Source organism: Herpailurus yagouaroundi, unplaced genomic scaffold, assembly GCF_014898765.1.
Source record: "Herpailurus yagouaroundi ecotype Mexico unplaced genomic scaffold, PumYag 140, whole genome shotgun sequence".
Taxonomy (NCBI): Eukaryota; Metazoa; Chordata; class Mammalia; order Carnivora; family Felidae; genus Herpailurus; species Herpailurus yagouaroundi.
Genome location: NW_024412395.1, coordinates 81,912,408 through 81,932,970, shown reverse-complemented (window position 1 = coordinate 81,932,970; position 20,563 = coordinate 81,912,408). Strand labels below are relative to the sequence as shown.

General features: G+C 34.3%; 1 protein-coding gene across 3 annotated transcripts in view; it reads right to left on the bottom strand.

Moving 5' to 3' along the window:
- The window catches only part of NBEAL1 (neurobeachin like 1), a 176,213-nt gene that overhangs the window by 44,446 nt on the left and 111,204 nt on the right, over positions 1-20,563 (bottom strand). For all 3 annotated transcript variants that reach the window (XM_040475897.1, XM_040475898.1, XM_040475899.1), the window contains 8 exons: positions 15,475-15,623; positions 14,743-14,876; positions 12,366-12,467; positions 10,232-10,327; positions 9,709-9,833; positions 6,437-6,577; positions 3,126-3,256; positions 614-723 (listed from right to left, as the gene is read on the bottom strand). In XM_040475897.1, the coding sequence (XP_040331831.1) occupies positions 614-723; positions 3,126-3,256; positions 6,437-6,577; positions 9,709-9,833; positions 10,232-10,327; positions 12,366-12,467; positions 14,743-14,876; positions 15,475-15,623 (988 nt within the window). The remainder of the gene's footprint in view (positions 1-613; positions 724-3,125; positions 3,257-6,436; positions 6,578-9,708; positions 9,834-10,231; positions 10,328-12,365; positions 12,468-14,742; positions 14,877-15,474; positions 15,624-20,563) is intronic.

Sequence of the window (20,563 nt, the reverse complement as noted above, 5' to 3'; positions counted from 1 at the left end):
AAAAAAAAAAAAAAAAAAAAAAAAAAAAAAAAAGAAAGGGAAAAAAACACCACATCATTTACAAAATGACACAATTATCAGTGCTTAACTCTCACTACTCCTTTAATTCCAAGCTGGAAATTCAGCTAAAAACGACTATTTTTTAAAGTGGAATTTAGGATTTAGCAGTTGTATTAAAAACTTACTGAAATCCTTCAGAGAACACAAAAATCCTTCAGAGGACACAAAAATGTGCTCATTCTTGTTAGATTTGAAACAAATGTGGGAACTGAAAAACACTGAACTACACCACCTTGGTCGTTAGAATACTTTAAAATATAACAGGCAGGTACCTTATAAAACTGAATTGCATTTTTTTTTTTTTTTTTTTTTTGCTATACATCCATTGGACTATACTATATTCTCACGATATCAGAAGATTCATTATCTCAAAAGAAATTACTACATTATACTTTCTACAACAGCATATATAACAGATGACAAGTTAATCTAGAAAAATAATTGTCAGATATACTTCCTCTGACTGTTAGACTGTTTCTTTAGCCCATTCTTCGGAAAACACATACATCTCTATCTTAGTAATCTGTCTAATAACTAAACACAAAAATCTTACCAGAGCTTTCCTGTGTTTATAGATGAAATCTTCAGCTGACTTAGCCCATTTGGGGAGAATGACATCATTTACTACATCTTTGGAAACTTGTAGACAACCCAAGTTAAATTCTAAGACAAGTAAAAAATAAATGTATCAAATCATTTAGATTTAAATAAATCAAGTAAAACAAATATGAGGGCACAATCCTTAGCAAAACTAAGGATTTTTAGTTTTTTTCTTCTTTAATTAAGAGTAAAATGTGAGAACCAAGTTCCCTTCTCTTGATCTAAGTTTACTTAACAGGTAAAAACAATTCTTATCATATTGGAAATGTATTTTATCAGTTGATTAAAAAGGTAAATGAAAATAAAATGAAATTAGTTATTACAAGGTAATTATTAGTTTTAAATTAGTTATTATAAGGTAAATCAGAAAACTAATTGATTTGGGGTTGAGAAGTGGGGAAAACTATAGATATGACCAAAACCTTAATCTACACAAAAATGGAATATTCAGTATTCTTCTTACATTTAAATTAATTAATATAGTCCTTCTAGTGGTTAATTTAAAAAATACAACTCCTTAGAACTTTTTTGGTGTAACTTATACTTTAAATTCACTCAATGGAAGTGTTATATTTGTCATATGGAAAAAATATACTTACATACCACTATTCTAAGTAGGTACTGACATCATAAAGATTTGCTCATATAGTTAAAATGCAGTATTTTGACAAAAGTGTCCCAAAGATGAGGTTTTCTTGTTTATATGAGGAAAGAAAAGTGTTAAGACAAAAGACCTTCATAAAAGAAGCTGCCTTAAAATATCAGTGTGTTCCAAAGCTGGAGAGAGGTTTGAATGTCATAGAATGACAGGATGCACAGGGCCTGTGGCTTTGTTAACCCCACTACTGTGTAGCAGACATTGTTGCCAATGTGCTAACCATTCCTCCTTATTTGGTAACAGAATCTTGATTTTATTCAAGTATCCATCCTTGCCCTATGTTTTATGCCTGTAACAAGTTGACTGGTGTAGGGGTTGGTATACGACTCAGCTCTGGACAATAGGGAGAAGTTATGAGAAAGAATTTCTCACTCTTAAGAAATGACACAAAAAATTACAATCTACTTCACTTAGAAGAGCAGAATGAAAATACAAGAAGAACTTAGCTTTGATGATGATGTTAAAAACTACCTGAACACCATCATAACTTGGGGGTTTTATTATGGAAAATACTAAAATTTTCTTGCCTGTACAATTCTAAGTTGACTTTACTAATATTTATTTTACTAATTAATATTATTATTTGTTGACATTCTAATTAATGTACTTTGCTTTCTCCCACCTAGCTCATTTCAAACAAAGAAGCAACTCACAGTTAGAAAAGGAGGCCAGTAGGATAGTAGTATGAGACAGCAAACTGCTCTAGTGCACATCAGAAATTGTCAAGCTAAGAGTATAACTTCTACATCCAAATTTAATCTCCTCAGCCCTCCTAGTGCAGATATCCTGCTTTGGAGGCTCCTATGGGTAAGAGTCTAGGATCAGAATCCATTAACAGACTCAGTTGATTTTCTGAAAGTGACCAATTTTAACTGCCTTACTCTGAGAAATCAGATGCCAACAGCATGTCCCAGAATGTATGATCAGAGGACACAAGGCCCTGGATATGCTCTCCCTAGCATGGCAAATAACTCTGCTGAAAAAGCAAAGGGTCAAACATTAACATTACACACTAGGAGAGGAAAAAGAAGTTGGAAATGGTCCTTTGACACTGCAATTTCCCTTAAGAACACCAGTAGTAACACTCTTGTCATTATCTTATTGTGCTTAAAAATAAATCTCAAACTACTTCACAGAGGAAGTATTTGGGTATTTTTAAAGACTGTATTGGCTCCTTAATTCTCTACTTCAAAACATAATACGATTTTTCAAATATTGTGGTAAGTTACACCCTGTCATTATTTTCAATTTGCCTTAAACCAGGAGTCTGCAAACTTGTTCTATAAAGTGTCAAAAAATATTTTTTGCTTTGTGAGCCCCATGGTCTCTGTTGCAACTACTCAAATCTGCTGTTATGTTATGAAAGCAGCCACAATCTGTATGTAGATGAACTGGTTGGGCTGTGTTCCAACAAAACTTTAAAAACACATGAGTTTGCCTGTGGATTTAATCCATGGACCCATAGTTTGCTAACCCCTGATCTAAATTTTCATCTTATCTAACTCAAACACTTTTAACCTAAGTGGTTACCTATATGGCTGAAAGAGCAATGGCATTTTTCCTTTCTAGTAAACACTGTACTCTAATAAATTCTCTCACCAACTCAAATTTGATTCATCATAGGCCAGTGTAGCATTTTCCTGGAAAAGTAAGCCTACAACTGGGCATTGGTTAAACCCTATTACTAAATAGTACAGACAGAATGAACCTTAAATAATCTACAGAATTTCACAAAAATATCCAGAAAGGTATTTTTCAGGATCCTCCACTGGGACCCGTTGAGGTAAATTTTTAATCTATTTCTTACGATTTTGATTTTCCAAAAACTCTGGGAAATAGAAGAATTCAGGAATAAGTTCTTTCACATCATATGGATTGTCCATGAGAGCCTGCCAAGTGGCAGGGATGGAATGGAATTGTCGATCTGCACAGTCAAACCTGCACATGGAGATTGGAAGAGAACAGTGAATGAATACTGAAGGAGAGCAACAACAACCATGAAACAAACCTTAAACTCTCCCCATGTTTCGTAATGGTTAGAGCTTCTCTTTCATTAATTTTTCTCTTCATGTCTAAAAACACAATTTGCTCTCCTTCTTATGAAAACCTATCTTTCAAGTCTTGTTGCCAAGAACTAATACTGTAATTTTAATCACAAGTATCATCTTAGTCAAAGTAGCTGAAAACCAAATAACACTAGAGAAAATTTTCAAATAATTAAATTAAATGTAAATCTAAGAGACTTTTATTTTTTTAATATATATATATATTTTTAATTTAATATATGAAATTTATTGTCAAATTGGTTTCCATACAACACCCAGTGCTCATCCCAAAAGGTGTCCTCCTCAATACCCATCACCCACCCTCCCCTCCTTCCCACCCCCCATCAACCCTCAGTTTGTTCTCAGTTTTTAACAGTCTCTAAGAGACTTTTAAAGGATGGTCTAATTTTTGCTGAGGTAAATTCATTACAGAGAGTGAATAAACATTATTTGGATATTTTAAAACCACAGAGTTTAAATATCATTATTAATATACATGATTAATAACATCCATAGCAATGCTGATTTAATCCTCTCTGTATAAATACCTTTACAAACTCTTCTGCTAAAAACCAGAGAGTGAGTTAGGGAAATAGTTCTGTGGCTAAAGCTTTTATATTTTATTCACATATACCATTAACTTATTTTATGTGTTTTAATGTTTGTTTATTTTTGAGAGAAAGTGCATGAGTAGGGGACGGGCAGAGAGAGGAGGGGACAGAGGATCCTAAATGGCTCTGAGCTGACAGCTGACAGTAGGACTCGAACCCATGAACTGTGGGATCATGCCCTCAGCCAAAGTCGGACGCTCAACCAACTGAGCCACCCAGGTGCCGCTAACTTTATTTTTAAGTTCCATCACAGGCCTACAGTAGTTGAAACAAGCTCAAGTAGTCATGTTGCAATTTTATTATACTTTCTCTATTCACAAAAAGCATCTTCTGTTTCATCTCCTTTGATATTATCTTCCTGGATTTACTTAGTAATGACTTACTGACACTGATGACTAATTTGACACTTTTTATTCCTACCAATCTTGTTTTGAGGTGGAGGTGAACTTGGCAGAACTCTGAATTTAATTATGGCTAATGATTGGGTCATCAATAACGTCTAACGATGGTGCATCCAAATTCAAGGAAATATAGTTTCAATGGTAGAATTTTTCGTTTGGGTCGGGGAGAACAGCTTTACTGAGATAAAATTTACATATAATTCACAATTCAGTGGTTTTCAGTATATTAATGAGTTGGGCTATAATCACCACAATTTTAGAATATTTTCATTACTCCCAAAAGAAACCCTGGATCTATTAACAATCACTCTCGATTCACCCTATCTCCATTCCCTGGCAACTACTAATCTACTTTCTGTCTCTATGGATTTGCCTATTTGGGACATCTCATGTAAGTCATACGACATATGACTTTTTATGTCTGGCTTATTTCATTTAGCATATTGTTTTCAAGGTTCATCCATGTCGCAGCATGTATCAATCTTTCATTCCTTTTACCTACTTGTGGCCAAATAATATTCCATTGTATGGATATATCACATTTTATTTATTCCTTTATCAGCTGATAGACTGTTTCTAGTTTCTGGCTATTACAAATAATATGTATGTACGTCTGTACACAAGTTTCTGTGTGAATATTATGTCTTCAAGTTCTGCTATGTACGTCTGTACACAAGTTTCTGTGTGAATATTATGTCTTCAAGTATTTTGGCTATATAGCTAGGGATGAACTACTAGGCCATATGATAATGCTGTATTTAACCCTTTGAAGAACTGTCAGACTGTTTTCCACAGAGTTTGCATCATCTTACATTTCCAACACAGGCAGTATATAAGGGTTCCAATTTCTCAAAATGCTCATCAACACTAGGTATTATCTGTCTTTTTTATTATAGCCATCACTATAGGTCTGGAGACGTATCTCAATTTGGTTTTGATTTGGATTTCCCTGATGACTAATGATATTGAGCATGTTTCCATATGTTTCTTGGACATTTGTATATCTTCCTTGGAGAAATGTCCATTCAGATCCTTTTTTCAGTTTTTAATTGGGTCATTTGTCTGTTTCTTATTGCATTGTACACTTCTAGATACAAGTCCCTTATCAGATATACAATCTACAAATATTTTCTCGCCCTGAATGTGTTGTCCTTTTCCTTTCTTGATGGTGTCTTTTGAAGCACAGAATCTATTTTTGAAGCTTTGTAATAAAATTATTTGATAAAGTCACTAAGAGCTGAAAAGACCCACTTACACTTTAATGTGGGGAAAATTACCTGCTATCATGGTAAATGTAACACTTGGAGATGGTTAATATGATATTGGGGACAGAATCTGTTCTTGAAAGCCAAGGTTTATTGTACAAAAATAGGAGTAAAAGTTAATTTTGAGAGATAAAACTGTAAGCAAAGAAAGTAGAATAGGCAATGCTTAAATAGCTTGATTAGGTGGGTAGGAAAGGCAAAATAGTAATGCTAAAGAATAAGGCAACATGGAGACAAAAATGTGAATAAACAGGGAGCTACCTAGAGGATACTTTGGAAAACCAAGGATTCATGAAGAAGCCTGTTTCTTTAGAATTATTAGGAAAGTGTGAAACATAGTAAGTTATAATTCTGACAGGTAATATAATACAATGGCATTACAAACCTGTGTCAGTTATTGCTAATAATGTAATCCTTGTGATTAATAAGTATTTTAAAGAGAAATACATAAGCATTGGTTAGGTTTGAATTCCTGGCAGATATCTTGGATCTAGGTTGAAATCAGTTTAAACTCTAAATCTCTGGTAGGTTCCTAAAACCAGTAAGAATCACAAAGGTACACTAGATAACAGTAAAAAGGAATTCTCCTTAAAGGTTATTTATGTAAGTCAATTGGACTAATCCATTCTCAAACTAGTTTGGCTATTTTCATCTAGAGGCTATGAAATGAATCAAAACCTAATACCAGAGAATAAAAAAAGATAAGGCTCTGTTATACAGTACATGACACGAAGGCAAAGAATTTTCAACACTAACATGCAGTCTCAAGAAAACAGCTTATGTATCCAAAACATACCTTCCACTCTGAAGCTGGATATGAAGGGTGGTGAATGGCTCTGTGCGAATAAGATAGTGCATAACCCCAGCAGAATTTGAATAGTGAGTACCATAATGAAATTTATCAATAGTTCCCATAGGATCCTCAAAATTTTCATATCTAAAAAAATAAACTAAAGTTTTGTAACCACAACAGTAAAATTACATTAGGAGGACATTAAGGTTGTATTGCATTGTTAGAAACATAGTTTTTAAGAAGTCCTTATTAATATTATTCATTATGTATGTATTCATATCATCACACCATGTTAATAAATAAAAAAAATTTTATCCATTGATACTTCTTTCTGAACATAGTATCACTAATAACTGGATTCTGAAACAGTCTCATACGATAATACACATTTACTATAGATCAGAAAACACACACACACACACACACACACACACACACACACACACACACAAAGGGGCGCCTCAGTGGCTTAGTTGGTTGAGCATACAACTTCGGCTCAGATCATGATCTCACCATTCATGGGTTCAAGCCCTGAGCCAGGCTCTGTCCTGACAGCTCAGAGCCTGGAGTCTGCTTTGGATTCTGTGTCTCCCTCACTCTCTGCCCCTCCCCCACATGTGCTGTCTCTCTCTCTCTCAAAAATAAACATTAAAAAAGTTAAAAAAAAAAAAAAGACAGAAAGAAAACACAGAGAACCAAAAAAGGAGAAACTTAAAATCAACCACAGAGGTAACATTAACACTTAAAAAAAATATTAATTTATTTTGAGAGAGAGTAGGAATGCATGCAAAAGTTGAGGAGGGGGCAGAGAGAGAGAGAGGGAGAGAGAGAATCCCAAGTAGGCTCCTTGCTGGCAGGGGTCAATTCCACAAACTGTGAGATTGTGACTTGAGCAGAAATCAAGAGTCAGATGCTTAACCAACTGAGCCCCCCATGTCCCCCCAACATTAACATTTTGATGAATATTTGCCACCCTTAATGTGTAAGTTAATACACAAATATATTTCAGTATAAAAGTGCTATACATAATATATTGTTCATAACCTAGGCTTTCATTTTCTATTTATGTCTTTCCAAGTAACTGAATAATCTATTTTAATAGGCACGTGGTATTTATAACAGTGACATATATGAATGTATGACAATTTAACTATTTCTTTACTTTTAGATATTAAGGACTGTTTCTATTTTTCTGCTGTTGTAAGCAATGTGATAATGAGACATCCCTTTGTGGCCAAGGTAATGGAAGAAAAATATGGAGGATCAGTCAAGAATTGTGAAAATGAATGCTTAACAATTAAAGGTAAGAGAATAAGGTAGAAAAGAAAGGAAGATTATGGGTAGGAAGACGACCTAACCCAGAAAATAAACAAAGGATATATATAGTGATTCTGTAAGCACTACCAGTGTGTAATCGTTTCTGAATGGTGGTTTGAATAGTAACATCTGAATTAGTGGGTATAAAATCTGAATAAGAATGAAGTTTTTTAGAGGAAATAAACATTAAACTTTCAAAGCAAAATAGTAATTAATTCATCAAGCTGAGGCCAATTTCCTGTTACACAGTAATCAATATTCAAGGGAATAAAAGTTTTCAGGTCAAAGTCATCTGTACCAATGCAAAAACATATACCACTGAAATGTATTTAATTAAATTAATTAATTAATTAATTTATTTTTAAAGTAGGCTTCATGCCCAGCAAGGAGCGCAATGTGGGGCTTTAACTCACAACCCTGATATCAAGACCCGAACTGAGATCAAACGTCAAACACTTAACTGACTGAGCCACCCAGATGCCCCAACTGTTGAAATTTAAAACAATTATTTCCTTTTGAACAGTGTTAAAAAACAAACAAATAAACCTTGTTCTTTTGTTATTGTCAGAAAAACTTTGAGGTAACACATGGCAGAATTCTACTAGTATATTAGATCAAATATTAAACACTGCAAAAAGTCCTAAGGTAGATTTGCAAATAAAAGAAAAAAAATGTACAATCTACTCTCAAATAAATCTATTTTGCTTGCAAAACAGTTTTTGCCCTTATTATTAGAAGTCATAACTGACAAGTCATCCACAATTTCACGTGGAGAAAAAGGGAAATTAAAATCAGACTATTCTTTCACTTGTCAGCAACTTGCTTTGAAAAAAAACGTGAGACATTTACAGGGTCAATTGTAAACATACAGAATTATAAAAATTCCTTTCCTAATTAAAACAGTAACTTTCTACACATTTCACTATTCTTTATTCACATTATTTGTAAATAATAGTGTTAATTTTGTATCTACAAAAATGTTATATTAAGTGGGTATTTTTTTTTGCTGGATTGTTAAAAAAGTTTAATTATTTTGAGACAGAGAGAAGAGAGAGAACACACAGGAGCGGCAGAGAGAGACGAGGGGAGAGATACAGAGAATCCTAAGCCATGGGGCTCAAACCCACAAACCACGAGATCATGACCCGAGCCAAAGTCAAGAGTCAGTTGCTCAACCGACTGTGCCACCCAGGTGCCCCTTAAGTGTGTTTTTGCATGTTAGAGAATTATTAAGTCTAAAATACCTGGGAAGAAAAATTATCTTTCGGCACATACATATGACAAGGTGAAAGAAATTCTAAACAATATCAACTTAAATTTGGCAAAAAAGGGAAACAAACAGCCTATATATATTTAAGATACTTGAGGGACAAGAGATATATTTTCAAAACATCATGAAGGGATTATCAGACTCTGATTATCAAAAGTAGTTGTGCATTTAAAAAAAGTAACACTTGGGGCGCCTGGGTGGCGCAGTCGGTTAAGCGTCCGACTTCAGCCAGGTCACGATCTCGCGGTCCGTGAGTTCGGGCCCCGCGTCGGGCTCTGGGCTGATGGCTCAGAGCCTGGAGCCTGTTTCCGATTCTGTGTCTCCCTCTCTCTCTGCCCCTCCCCTGTTCATGCTCTGTCTCTCTCTGTCCCAAAAATAAATAAACATTGAAAAAAAAATTTTTTTTTTAAAAAAAGTAGCACTTGATTGGCCATAAGAGAAATCAATACAAATTCAAAAACACCATAAAAAATGATGGGTATCTTTTTTTTTTTTGACAGAGAGAGACAAAGGGAGGGGAAGGGAGACAGAAAATCTTAAGCAGACTCCACGCCCAGTGCGTGGCTCCACGCAGGGCTCAATCTCATGATTCATGACCTGAACCAAAATCAAGAGTTGGATGCTTAACCAGCTGAGCCACCCAGGTGCACGTGATGGATGTCTTTCAAAAGGGATAAAAGACACTTACTTTTCTCGCATGGCTTTGGCATTTTTATCATTAACTACTCCAATTGGTTTGGAAAGATCTCGAAATACAGATGGATTATTAAGGTCCAACTCTTCCGAAGTATAATCTTGTAAAATCCAGGGAAACTAAAAGAGCCACAATTTACAATTCAGACATTCCTTACCAGAGAAGCTACTATCCCCATATATAATATCAAATGCTTATTTAAGACAAAAAGGGATAGTCTTTAGAAATATTTTCCTTGTTGCAAATGTCTATTCAGCTTCAGTTCCATAACCAGAAGCATTACTTCCTATAATTCCACTGGAATATTTTTAGTGAAGTGAAAAAAAAGCTTTAATTATTTAATTATTCTTTGTGTTTATAATCTTTCTGAAAAATAGCAAGGGAGAAAATATACACAAAGGCAAAAACAGTTTTTATGTTTTGAAAGATGAAAAATAACCATAATACACACATACATTTCTATGTATTATAGAACTGAAAGGCTATTCCATATGTATGAGATTTCTATAAAACTTACCACTGGATACTGTGCAAGGTCATTATATGTTCGTCCTGCCATTGTATTTATTTGAATGAGGTAGTCAAAATTTGTTATCTCTCTGTTCACCCATTTCTAGACAGCACAAAAAAAGAACAAAATCAAAATTAATCTATATCTCTTCGAAGTTTGTATTGCTGATAGTACTAAGGTAATCTTTTTTTTTTTTAATGTTTATTTATTTTTAAGAGAGAGAGAGACAGAATCCGAAGCAGGCTCCAGACTCTGACCCGTCAGCACAGAGCCTGATGCAGGGCTTGAACCCACAAACCGTGAGATCATGACCTGAGCCCAAGTTGGGACACTTAACCAAATAAGCGACCGAGGCACCCACTAACAGAATCTTTTGTTCCTATTATCTTGGTGTCTTTCTGATAAAAGGAATGGGGATTTTAAAAAAGTTTAACAGGGAAATAAAATCAATATATTTTTTCCTAAATTTACTTCCTTTAAAAATCAGTCTTCAGAAAAGGTACAGAAAATTAAACATAAATCTTTTATTATAGTCAAACTTCATAAGAACTAAGTCTTTTTTTGAATTAAATTATTTTATTTAAATACCTTTAAAAGATCAATTTTTGAAGGATTGTCCAACATTGAAAATTTTGTTACAGGGGCGCAAGAGTGGCTCCTTCAGTTAAGCATCTGACGCTTGGTTTCCATGCAGGTCATGATCTCACAGTTTCATGAGTTTGGGCCCTGTGTCAGGCATCATGGAGTCTGCTTAGGATTCTCTCTCTCTCCCCCACTTCTCTCTGCCCCTCCCCGACTCGTGCTGTCTCTGTTTCTCTCAAAATAAATAAATAAATTTTTTTAAAAAGAAAATTTTGTTATAAATTGAAATTTTCATAAGTGCACATATTTAAAAAAAGCATCTTAATGTACTAAAATGATCTACAAATTTTAAATAAATTTCATGTTAACTATCTTCAGAGAACTGTCTTGCCAGAGCAACAGCAGATCAGAATTTGCTACATTAGATACAAATTTTCTAAAGAAAATCATAATCACGGTTTTCTTTTAATCACTTCATTGTACCTAACCTGTTAATTACACGGTATGGGTATTCTCAAGAATTTTGTTGACAGATTAACATTCACCTTTAAGTTTACTAAGTGCCTTAAGCAAAAGATACACTCATGGGAAATGGTAAGAAATGAATGTATATATATAGAGAGAGAGATTTTACAGAAAGCCCAATTATAATTATTCTTGAGTGCTAACCTGAGAAATACTCTAATGAATAAAGTTTATTCCAAAAAAACAGGAAATGTACTCCACTAAATAAAGCTTATTCCATAAGCAGCAAGAAGGGATTGATGATAGCTTTTGAACAAGAGCCACATTTAAGATTAAGACTAATGCATATGTAAGAGAAAGGAAAGAGCCAGGAGACAGACACCTGAGTTAGGAGACTACTGATAGTCCTGGAGAGCAAAAAACAATGGCCTTTCCTTGGTTTTTGGTAGCAGAAATATAAGAGAGATGTTGGAATATAGGTGGGGATAAAAAACAGCATTAATTAGCTTTGGCAGATAGAAGAATTGGTCATTTTTTGCCTTTTTTTGCCATAGTGTCTTTTCTATTTTCCCACTTTTTATTTACTTCATGTATGGATAACTTTTATTATTAGGAAAAAACCCCAGCAAATTCACCTGCTATATTTTTAAAAGATAAAATTATTAGAAGAATTCGTAAGATATGCCTGGGAACCAAATGATATGGGAGCTGGAGGACAGGGTACTATGCATTAGTGAAACAGGAAGATTCAAAGATAATTCAAAACATCAATTTGAATGGAAGAATGGTTATAATAATCAAAATAAAATAATCAGAAGAGAAAGTTTTACGTTTAAGCAAAAGCCTGAGATATAAAATGAACATAAAAATAGTGACTGTTAGGGGCGCCTGGGTGGCTCAGTCCAGTTAAGTGGGTCAGGAGACTCCTGAACCATGAAATCAAGCCCCACATCGGACTCAGGGCTGACAGTGTAGAGCCTGCTTGAGATTCTCTCTCTCCCTCTCTCTGCGCCTCCCCTGCTAATGTGCATTCTCTCTCTCTCTCTCTCAAAATAAATAAAATAAACATAAAAAAAAAGTTAAAATTTCCTACCTGTGTCAATCCTGATGCTTTGAACAATTCCTGTGGTGATCTGGTTCCGTAACTATTTGGAGAATGAAGTGACAATAGTCTGCTATATACTTTGTTTCTAACCTAAAAAACACAAACAGCATTTTATAGTATAAAAATTGATCAAAACAAACTGCGATTATGGTTTTTGTAATTGCTTTACTGAGATACAATTCACATGTCACAAAATCTACCCTTTGAAGTAGTAATTCAATGGGTCTTTTTGTATATTCACAGAGCTGTGCAACCACAAACATGATCTAACTCTGGAACATTTTTATCATCCTCAAAAGAAACTCCACACTCACTAGCCATCACCCCCCCACCAGTTCCCACTCCCTCTCATCCCCCGACAATTGCTAACCTACTTTCTGCCTCTACAGATTTGCCTATTCTGGACAGTTCTCATAAATAGAGGATTATGGTTTTAACTTCTCTACTATACTCGGTTTGGTGAAGTCAGGCCATATAAATTTTGAAAAGGTTACAGTGTATATTGGAAGGATCACCAGACACTAAATCATAAAACTAGCTCAAGTCCAGTTCAAATTTAGTTTTGTCATTTACTTATCATACTGGCAAATCATTAATTTACTGAGTCTCATTTGTCTCTATCCTTACAGTTTTCTGAATTTTTCAGGGCTACCCAAATGTAAAGTAATAAAATTCATCTTTGAACTTCAGTTTCCTCATCTATAAAAAAAAAAAAGGAATAATGGAATTTGCCATATCTAATCTGAAGGTTGTTATGAAGATTAGATACTGCATATAAATGTGCTTTAAAAACTCTAAAGTTAGAAGCACCTGGGTGGCTTGGTTGGTTGAGCGTCCGATTCTTGATCTTGGCTCAGGTCATGATCTCACAGGTTTGTGGGATTGGAGCCCCATGTCAGGCTCTGTGCTGACAGTATAGTGCCTGCTTGGGATTCTCTCTTTCCTTGTCTCTCTGCCCCTCCCCTGCACACTCTCCCCTTCCTCTCTCTGTCCCTTCCCCATTCTCTCTCTTTCTCTCAAAGTAAATAAATAAACTTAAAAAAATAAAAAACCTCTAAAAGTGCCTGGGTGGCTCAGTCGGTTAAGCATCAGACTTCAGCTCAGGTCATGATCTCATGGTCTGTGAGTTTGAGCCCAACATCAGGCTCCACACACTGACTGTGGAGCCTGATTGGGAATTCTCTCTCTCCTCTCTCTCTGACCCTCCCCAGCTCATACTCGTGCTCTTGGTCTCTCAAAATAAATAAATAAACATTAAAAAAAAAAAACAAAAAAATAGTAAAACCTCTAAAGTTATACAAATGTACAGTATTCAACAAGAACATGCTTGGTTTGACACACCTTCCTAAAAACATAAGCTTTGTATATTCCTATGGAGAAAATTTATTTTTAATAGTAAAAAAGTATTATTTTATAAAAATACAAAATGCCTTTAAACATCTGAATAAAATCATCTACAAGTAAACCTGGATCCCACAAATGAACAGAAACTTAGTTACTGACTACAGCAAAACTGAATTGAACATTCAAGGAATTTATCAGGAAAGATGCCTGTGAGAGAAAATGGAAAGAAAGCTAGGCAAGATCAAGAGTTGTCAGACAGTGATAGAAGTGTGACTCCATCACTGTGAAAAAAAGAGGGAAGGAAGGTTGGGAGTAAGAATCCTAAGTAATATGCTGAAGACACACAGCTATTGGCAGAGCTAGTACCTGGACCTAGCTAATCTGGCTTCAGTGGTAATCACTTAACCACTTACACTATTCAAGAATATACTCCACTCCTGGGGCGCCTGGGTGGCTGAGTCCATAAGCATCTGACTTCAGCTTAGGTCGTGATCTTGCAGTTCATGGGTTTGAGCCCCATACTGGGTTCTATGCTGACAGCTCAGAGCCTGGTGTCTGCTTTGGATTCTGTGTCTCTCTTTCTCTGTCCCTCCCCAGCTTGTATTCTCTCTCAAAAATAAATAAATTAACTTTTTGGGGAAAAAAAAGAATATACTCTACTCCTGGAAAAAATACCTGCCCCATTATTATTTAACTGAACCCAACCCAATTTCATAAATTTGTCAAATAGTATATATTGCATATTATTTCACAACTGGATACTGTGAGGCACTTATTGGCTGACACTCAATATTCTACTGATTTATCTACTCATAAATAAACACTGAAAACAAGCAACCTAAAAATACTCAAACATAAATCCCAACAAAAATTCATATACTACTTAGCCCCTAAGGCAGAGATTTTTTTCCTCTAATATTTTGACTTTACAAATGAGTCCAAAGTTTTACACAGCTCACTAGGTGGAAAATTATTTCAAGCTAATACTTGGAGGCTTCCAGAAAGGCAGCATCTTACATACCTCCTTTTTGAAATTGAGAAAGTAGTTGGATTGGTCAACATGAAAAATCTCAAGGGCAGACCTCCTTAAATTGTAACGCCGCAGGTGAATCTCTCGAATCTGAGAATGAGGCCACTTGAAATCAAAGCCTACTCCTGAAAACAGAAGAAATCTTGTGACCAGAGTACCATATGAAGTTACTTGTATTATGCAGAAGATATCTCCTAGCTCCTAACAAAAGTAGCACTTAGGGAAAAGGAATTACATTTATTTCATAAAAACCATTTGATAAATTTAGTGGACGTTTAGATGGTTTCTTTTAAAAGTATTTTTAAATTCTATAGCTATTCTATTTTCTTCTCATTAAAACAGAATAATCCTGATCATTACATCTCAAAAACATTTTTCCTTTTCTCTTTATGTTGGCATTTTAGATTTAAATATCGTTTAATTTTCAGATAATGAATTATGTGAAAAGCTGACAGAAATAAATGTGCAAATAAAATTAAGACTGCATTTTATAACACAAGTTTACAGCAATCCCTCTCACCAAATCTTTAAAAAACATTAACAAAAAAAGCATTCTCTCCAATACATTGTTGAAATTTAATTCCATATTAACTTTCCATTTCTCCTCTTACATAATAGACCACAATCCCACAATCCTATGTCACTGTTTTCTTCTCATTAATGATTAATAAGCTGGATACTTAACTATTGAACAACAGAAATTATTCCCCCAGAACTCCTCACCATCTTCTTTTTCAATGCTGCAATCATAGAAGTAAATGTGTTGAGTAGTAATTTCTAATCTGCCAGGAATTACGTCAATTATTGTAATGAGCTCACAGTCTTCTGACAACACCAATTTTTCTTTTTGATCCTGTTCTTCTTTTTCATCACTGTAAAAACAAAAATCAACCAAACAAAAACCATCCAACGTATTCTGTGTAAATGGAAAAGAATATCAAGAAAGAGTATTTGAATTGCCTATAAAAATATTCCACTGAATATTAAACTAATTAAATACTGTCCAAAATGTTATTTCCCAATAACTCAGTTAAAAAAAAAAAACCAAAGTTTTATATTTTAATTGTATGTGGCCCATTAAAACAAAATATAGTGAATCTTTAAGACTACTGGCAGAGGACAGTTCGAACATACAGCAATACTAGTCATGTCATTTTAGTTATATTTGCGAGAGATGAGTTGACCTAGGGAATATATGAATCTGTGAATAAAGGAATGCATCATTAGTGATGTTTTATGAATAATTATCAGAAGCACTAATTATGACTGATTCTTAAACTGTAAAATGAGACTTTTCAAGAGCAACTAAATCTAGAGCAACATCATCATCATAATGTCTCTACAATGGAACTGGAGATAATACAAAGGGCTACTATAGCAATACCTTACTTAAAGTCATCTTGTATTAAGAGGACTGTTATCTTCTCCAATAAAAATAAGTTATAACAGTAATTACAACATAATTATATAATATATAATTAAATAGAATTATAAATAACATAAACTATAATTTATAAATTATAAATCATCAGAAATTATTAAAATTATATTAACAAAAATCTTATTTATGCCAATGAAGATTACTACTGAACCAGGTCAATTTGTAACATTAAAGTAAGTTCCAAAGAAATGCTTGCCATGTGTAGTTTATAATCTAAAAAAAAAGTGATGTCCAGAATAAATTATGTATTTGGGTCTTGAGTACTCATTTTTGGCTGAGGCTTTACAAACATAGAAAGTAAAAGTCAGGGCAGATGTGTAAATCATGAAATTTGAACACGTTCCCTAAGGCACACACACAGATCTACTGGCAAAGAATGGCAGTCTTCTGGAACAAGGGGTTTAAATACTAATTATTGCCTGACCACTAATCTATACTTTTTTAAAAAAAAAAAAATTTTTTTTTTCCAACGTTTATTTATTTTTGGGACAGAGAGAGACAGAGCATGAACGGGGAGGGGCAGAGAGAGAGGGAGACACAGAATCGGAAACAGGCTCCAGGCTCTGAGCCGTCAGCCCAGAGCCCGACGCGGGGCTCGAACTCACGGACCGCGAGATCGTGACCTGGCTGAAGTCGGACGCTTAACCGACTGCGCCACCCAGGCGCCCCTAACCTATACTTTTTATAAAGGGCCAGACTTTTTTTAAAAACAGGCTTTTTGTTTAAAAACAAAACAAAGTAAGGGCACCTGAATGGTTCAGTCAGTTAAGCATCCAACTCCTGATTTCAGCTCAGGTCATGATCTCACAGTTTCTGGGATTGAGCCATGTCAGGCTCTGCACTGATGGCGTGGAGCCTGCTTGGGATTCTCTCTCTGCCCCTCCCCTGCTTGTGCTCTCTCTCTGTCAACATAAATAAACTTAAAAAATAAAAATAAATTAAAAAAAAAAAAACAAAACGAGTAAAACAAAAACCCAGTGAGTACAGACATCACTGGCAACACAGAGCAGGTTAAGACATACACCACAAAATTGATCCAGGAAAGTCACTAAGCAAAAATACCACCATAATAGCCATCATCAAAGAAGGGGATCAGAAACCAGAGTGGTTACTATTATCTAAAATGCAAAGAAAAAGTAAATTATGAGCCATAAAGAAAAACACAGTAAAAAGAAACTGTCTTTGGGGAACTTCAGATGTTCACATTAGCAGACAAAAACATCAAAGTAGCTATGGTAAATACATTAAAAGAACTACAGGACACTATGTTTAAATAACTAAAGTGCATTCATTATGGCAACAAAGCCTAATCAAATAGAGACTGTCAATTAAGAGACAGAAATTACATAATCTTTAAAAAGGGAACCACATGGAAAACTGTGGAATCAAAAGCATAATAACTAAATGAAAAATTTACCAGGACTCAATAGCATTTAAAAAAATTTTTTTAGTGTTTATTTGTTTTTGAGAGACAGAGGGAGACAGAGCACAAGCAGGGGAGTAGGCGGAGAGAGAGGGAGACACAGAATCCAAAGCAGGCTCCAGGCTCTGAACTGTTAGCACAGAGCCCGAAGCGAGGCTCGAACCCACGAACTGGGAGATCATGACCTGAGCTGAAGTCGGATGCTTAACTGACTGAGCCACCCAGGCCAGGCACCCCTCAATAGCATATTTGAACTTGCCTCTCAATAGCATATTTGAACTTGCAGAGGAAAGAAGCAGGACTCTTGAAGACAGTTCAAAAGAAACTGTCCAACCTGAAGAACACAAAGGAAAAAAGAAGCAGGATGAAAAAACCTCAGAGGGTTACCATCATGGGAAACAACAGATGTGTAAAAGGACTCCCAGAGAGGACAGAGAAAAAGAGCCAAACATACATATTTGAAGAAATAATGCCTGAGAACTTCCCAAATAAAAAAAGTAATAATAATTCACACATCCAGGAAGATTCTATGAATATCCAAAGATATCCACACATGGACATAAAGCCAAGGTACTGAAAGCCAAGTAGAAAAACCACCACAATACAGGATGCTAAAATGTAGTGGGATGACATATTCAAAATGCTGAAAAGAAAAAACAAAACAAAACAAAAGAGAGAAAAAAGAAAAGAAAAAACACCTGTCCACTAAGAACTGTATATCCAACAAAATCATCCTTTAAAAAAGAAAGCAATGGTCCTCAGGCAATGGATAATCACATGCAGAAGAATGAATATGGACTCCTACATCATACCACATACAAAAATTAACTGAAAATGGATCAAAGACCTAAATGTAGAAGATAAAATATAAAACTCTTAGGGGAAAAAAAGATAAATGGGACCTCAAAATTTTAAATTTTTGTCCAACAAAATGAAGGAAAACACATTCAATGGGAGAACATTTTTGCAAATCATGTATCTGTTAAGGCTTTTGTATCTAGAATAAAGAACGACTATAACTTAATAACTAAAAGACAACCCAATTAAAAAAAATGAGCAAAGGATTTACATAAATATTTCTCCAAAAAAGATATATAAATAGTAAACAAATCCATGAAAAGATGCTCAGCTTCATTAGTCATTAGGAAAATGCAAATTAAAATCACAAGGTATCATTCCAAATTTTATAGAATAGTATAATAAATCAACACACAAAATGTCAAAAATTGGGGTAGATGTGGAGAAATCTGAACCCCTATATGTCACTTAGGGGAATGTTAAATGGTGTAGTCAGTATGAAAACAATTTTACAATTCCTCAAAAGGTTGTACATAGATATACCATATAACTAACAAATCCATTACTAGGTATATACCCAATATAATTAAAAACATATGTCGACACAACATATGTCATTCTGTACATGAATATTCATGGAAGTATAAATTACAAAAACCAAAAAGTAGAAAAAACTGTCTGTTCATCAACTGATGAATGGATAAACAAAGGTGGTATATCCATATGATGGAATATTATTCAACCATAAAATGGAATGAAGTCAAGTTACATGCTACTCCATGAATGAACCTTGGACACATTATACTGAATGAAATAAGCTAGACATAAAAGGCCACATATTGTAAGAAATAAATGAAATGTCAAAAACAGACAAAGCCAATAGAGACAGAAAGCAGATGAGTGATTTCCAGGGGATGTAGGAAGGGGAAAATTGGGAGTGTCTACTAAAAAAGTACAAGATTTCCTTTCAGAGTGATGAAACTGTTCTGTAATTAGACTTGTGAACATACTAAAACCTATGGAATGTTACACTTTAAAAGAGTAAATTTTATATTATATGAATCTCAATTTTCAAAAGATATATAACTAAAATTTTGTTAAAAAGTAGCCAAAAATGAAGGCAAAAATAGACTACCACAGATAACAAAGCCTGAGAGAATCTGTGGCCAGACATTCCTCACATGAAAATAAAAGAAGTCCTTCAGGCTAGAAGATGAAGACACCAGATGGAAATATGAATGTGCACAAATAAACAAAGTATATAAGTATGGTAATTATGCAGGCAAATAAAAAGTACAGTTATATAGTTTTCTCTATTCTTCCCTTGACTGATTTAGACAAGTGCATACAATAGTAACTACAAAATTGTATTGTTGGCCTTAAAACACATGAAAGTCTGTATTTATGATAATTAACACAAAGGAGAGATAAGGAAACCAGTATCTTTTATGTTTGGGAAAATTTTCTACTACAAATTCAAAATTTTTAAATGTATCTAAGGCTATTCATTTTAAATTTTCTTCTTGAGGGAAGTTTGCTAATTTGTATCTTTCAAGGAATTTGTCCATTTAAGTTGTCAAAATTTATTGGTAAAGTTGTATTTAGTATTTCTTTTTAATCATTTTAATATTTTTAGTGTTCTCTCCTTTTTAATTCCCAATATTGATAATTTATGTGGCCTTTCTTTCTTTCCTGACCAGTCTGGCAAGGAGTTTATGTTTTGTTAGCTCTTTTTTTATTTTTTTAATAACTAGCTTTTGTTTTCTTTGGTCTTTTTCCTTTTCCAATTTTCTTTTCATGACTTCTGCTTTCATCTTTATAATTTCTTCCTTCTGCTTAAGAGTTTATATTTTATTCTGTACTTTCTATCTAAACTTTAACTATCTAAACATTCTATCTAAGCTTTAACTGTATCCCACAAATTTGATAGGTTATGTTTTCATTATCATTCAGCTAAAAATATTTTCTAATTTCAAGGTCCAGCTCAAAGTTATCTCAGTTCTAAAAAGCATGCCTCAATAATGTCAGTTAATAGTGATGGACTACTCACAACTGATATAGCAGTAACTGATGGATCCTGCAAATACAGTTGACTCTTAAACAATACAGGGGTTAGCGGCACTGAAGCTGGTATAAAAATCTACAAATAA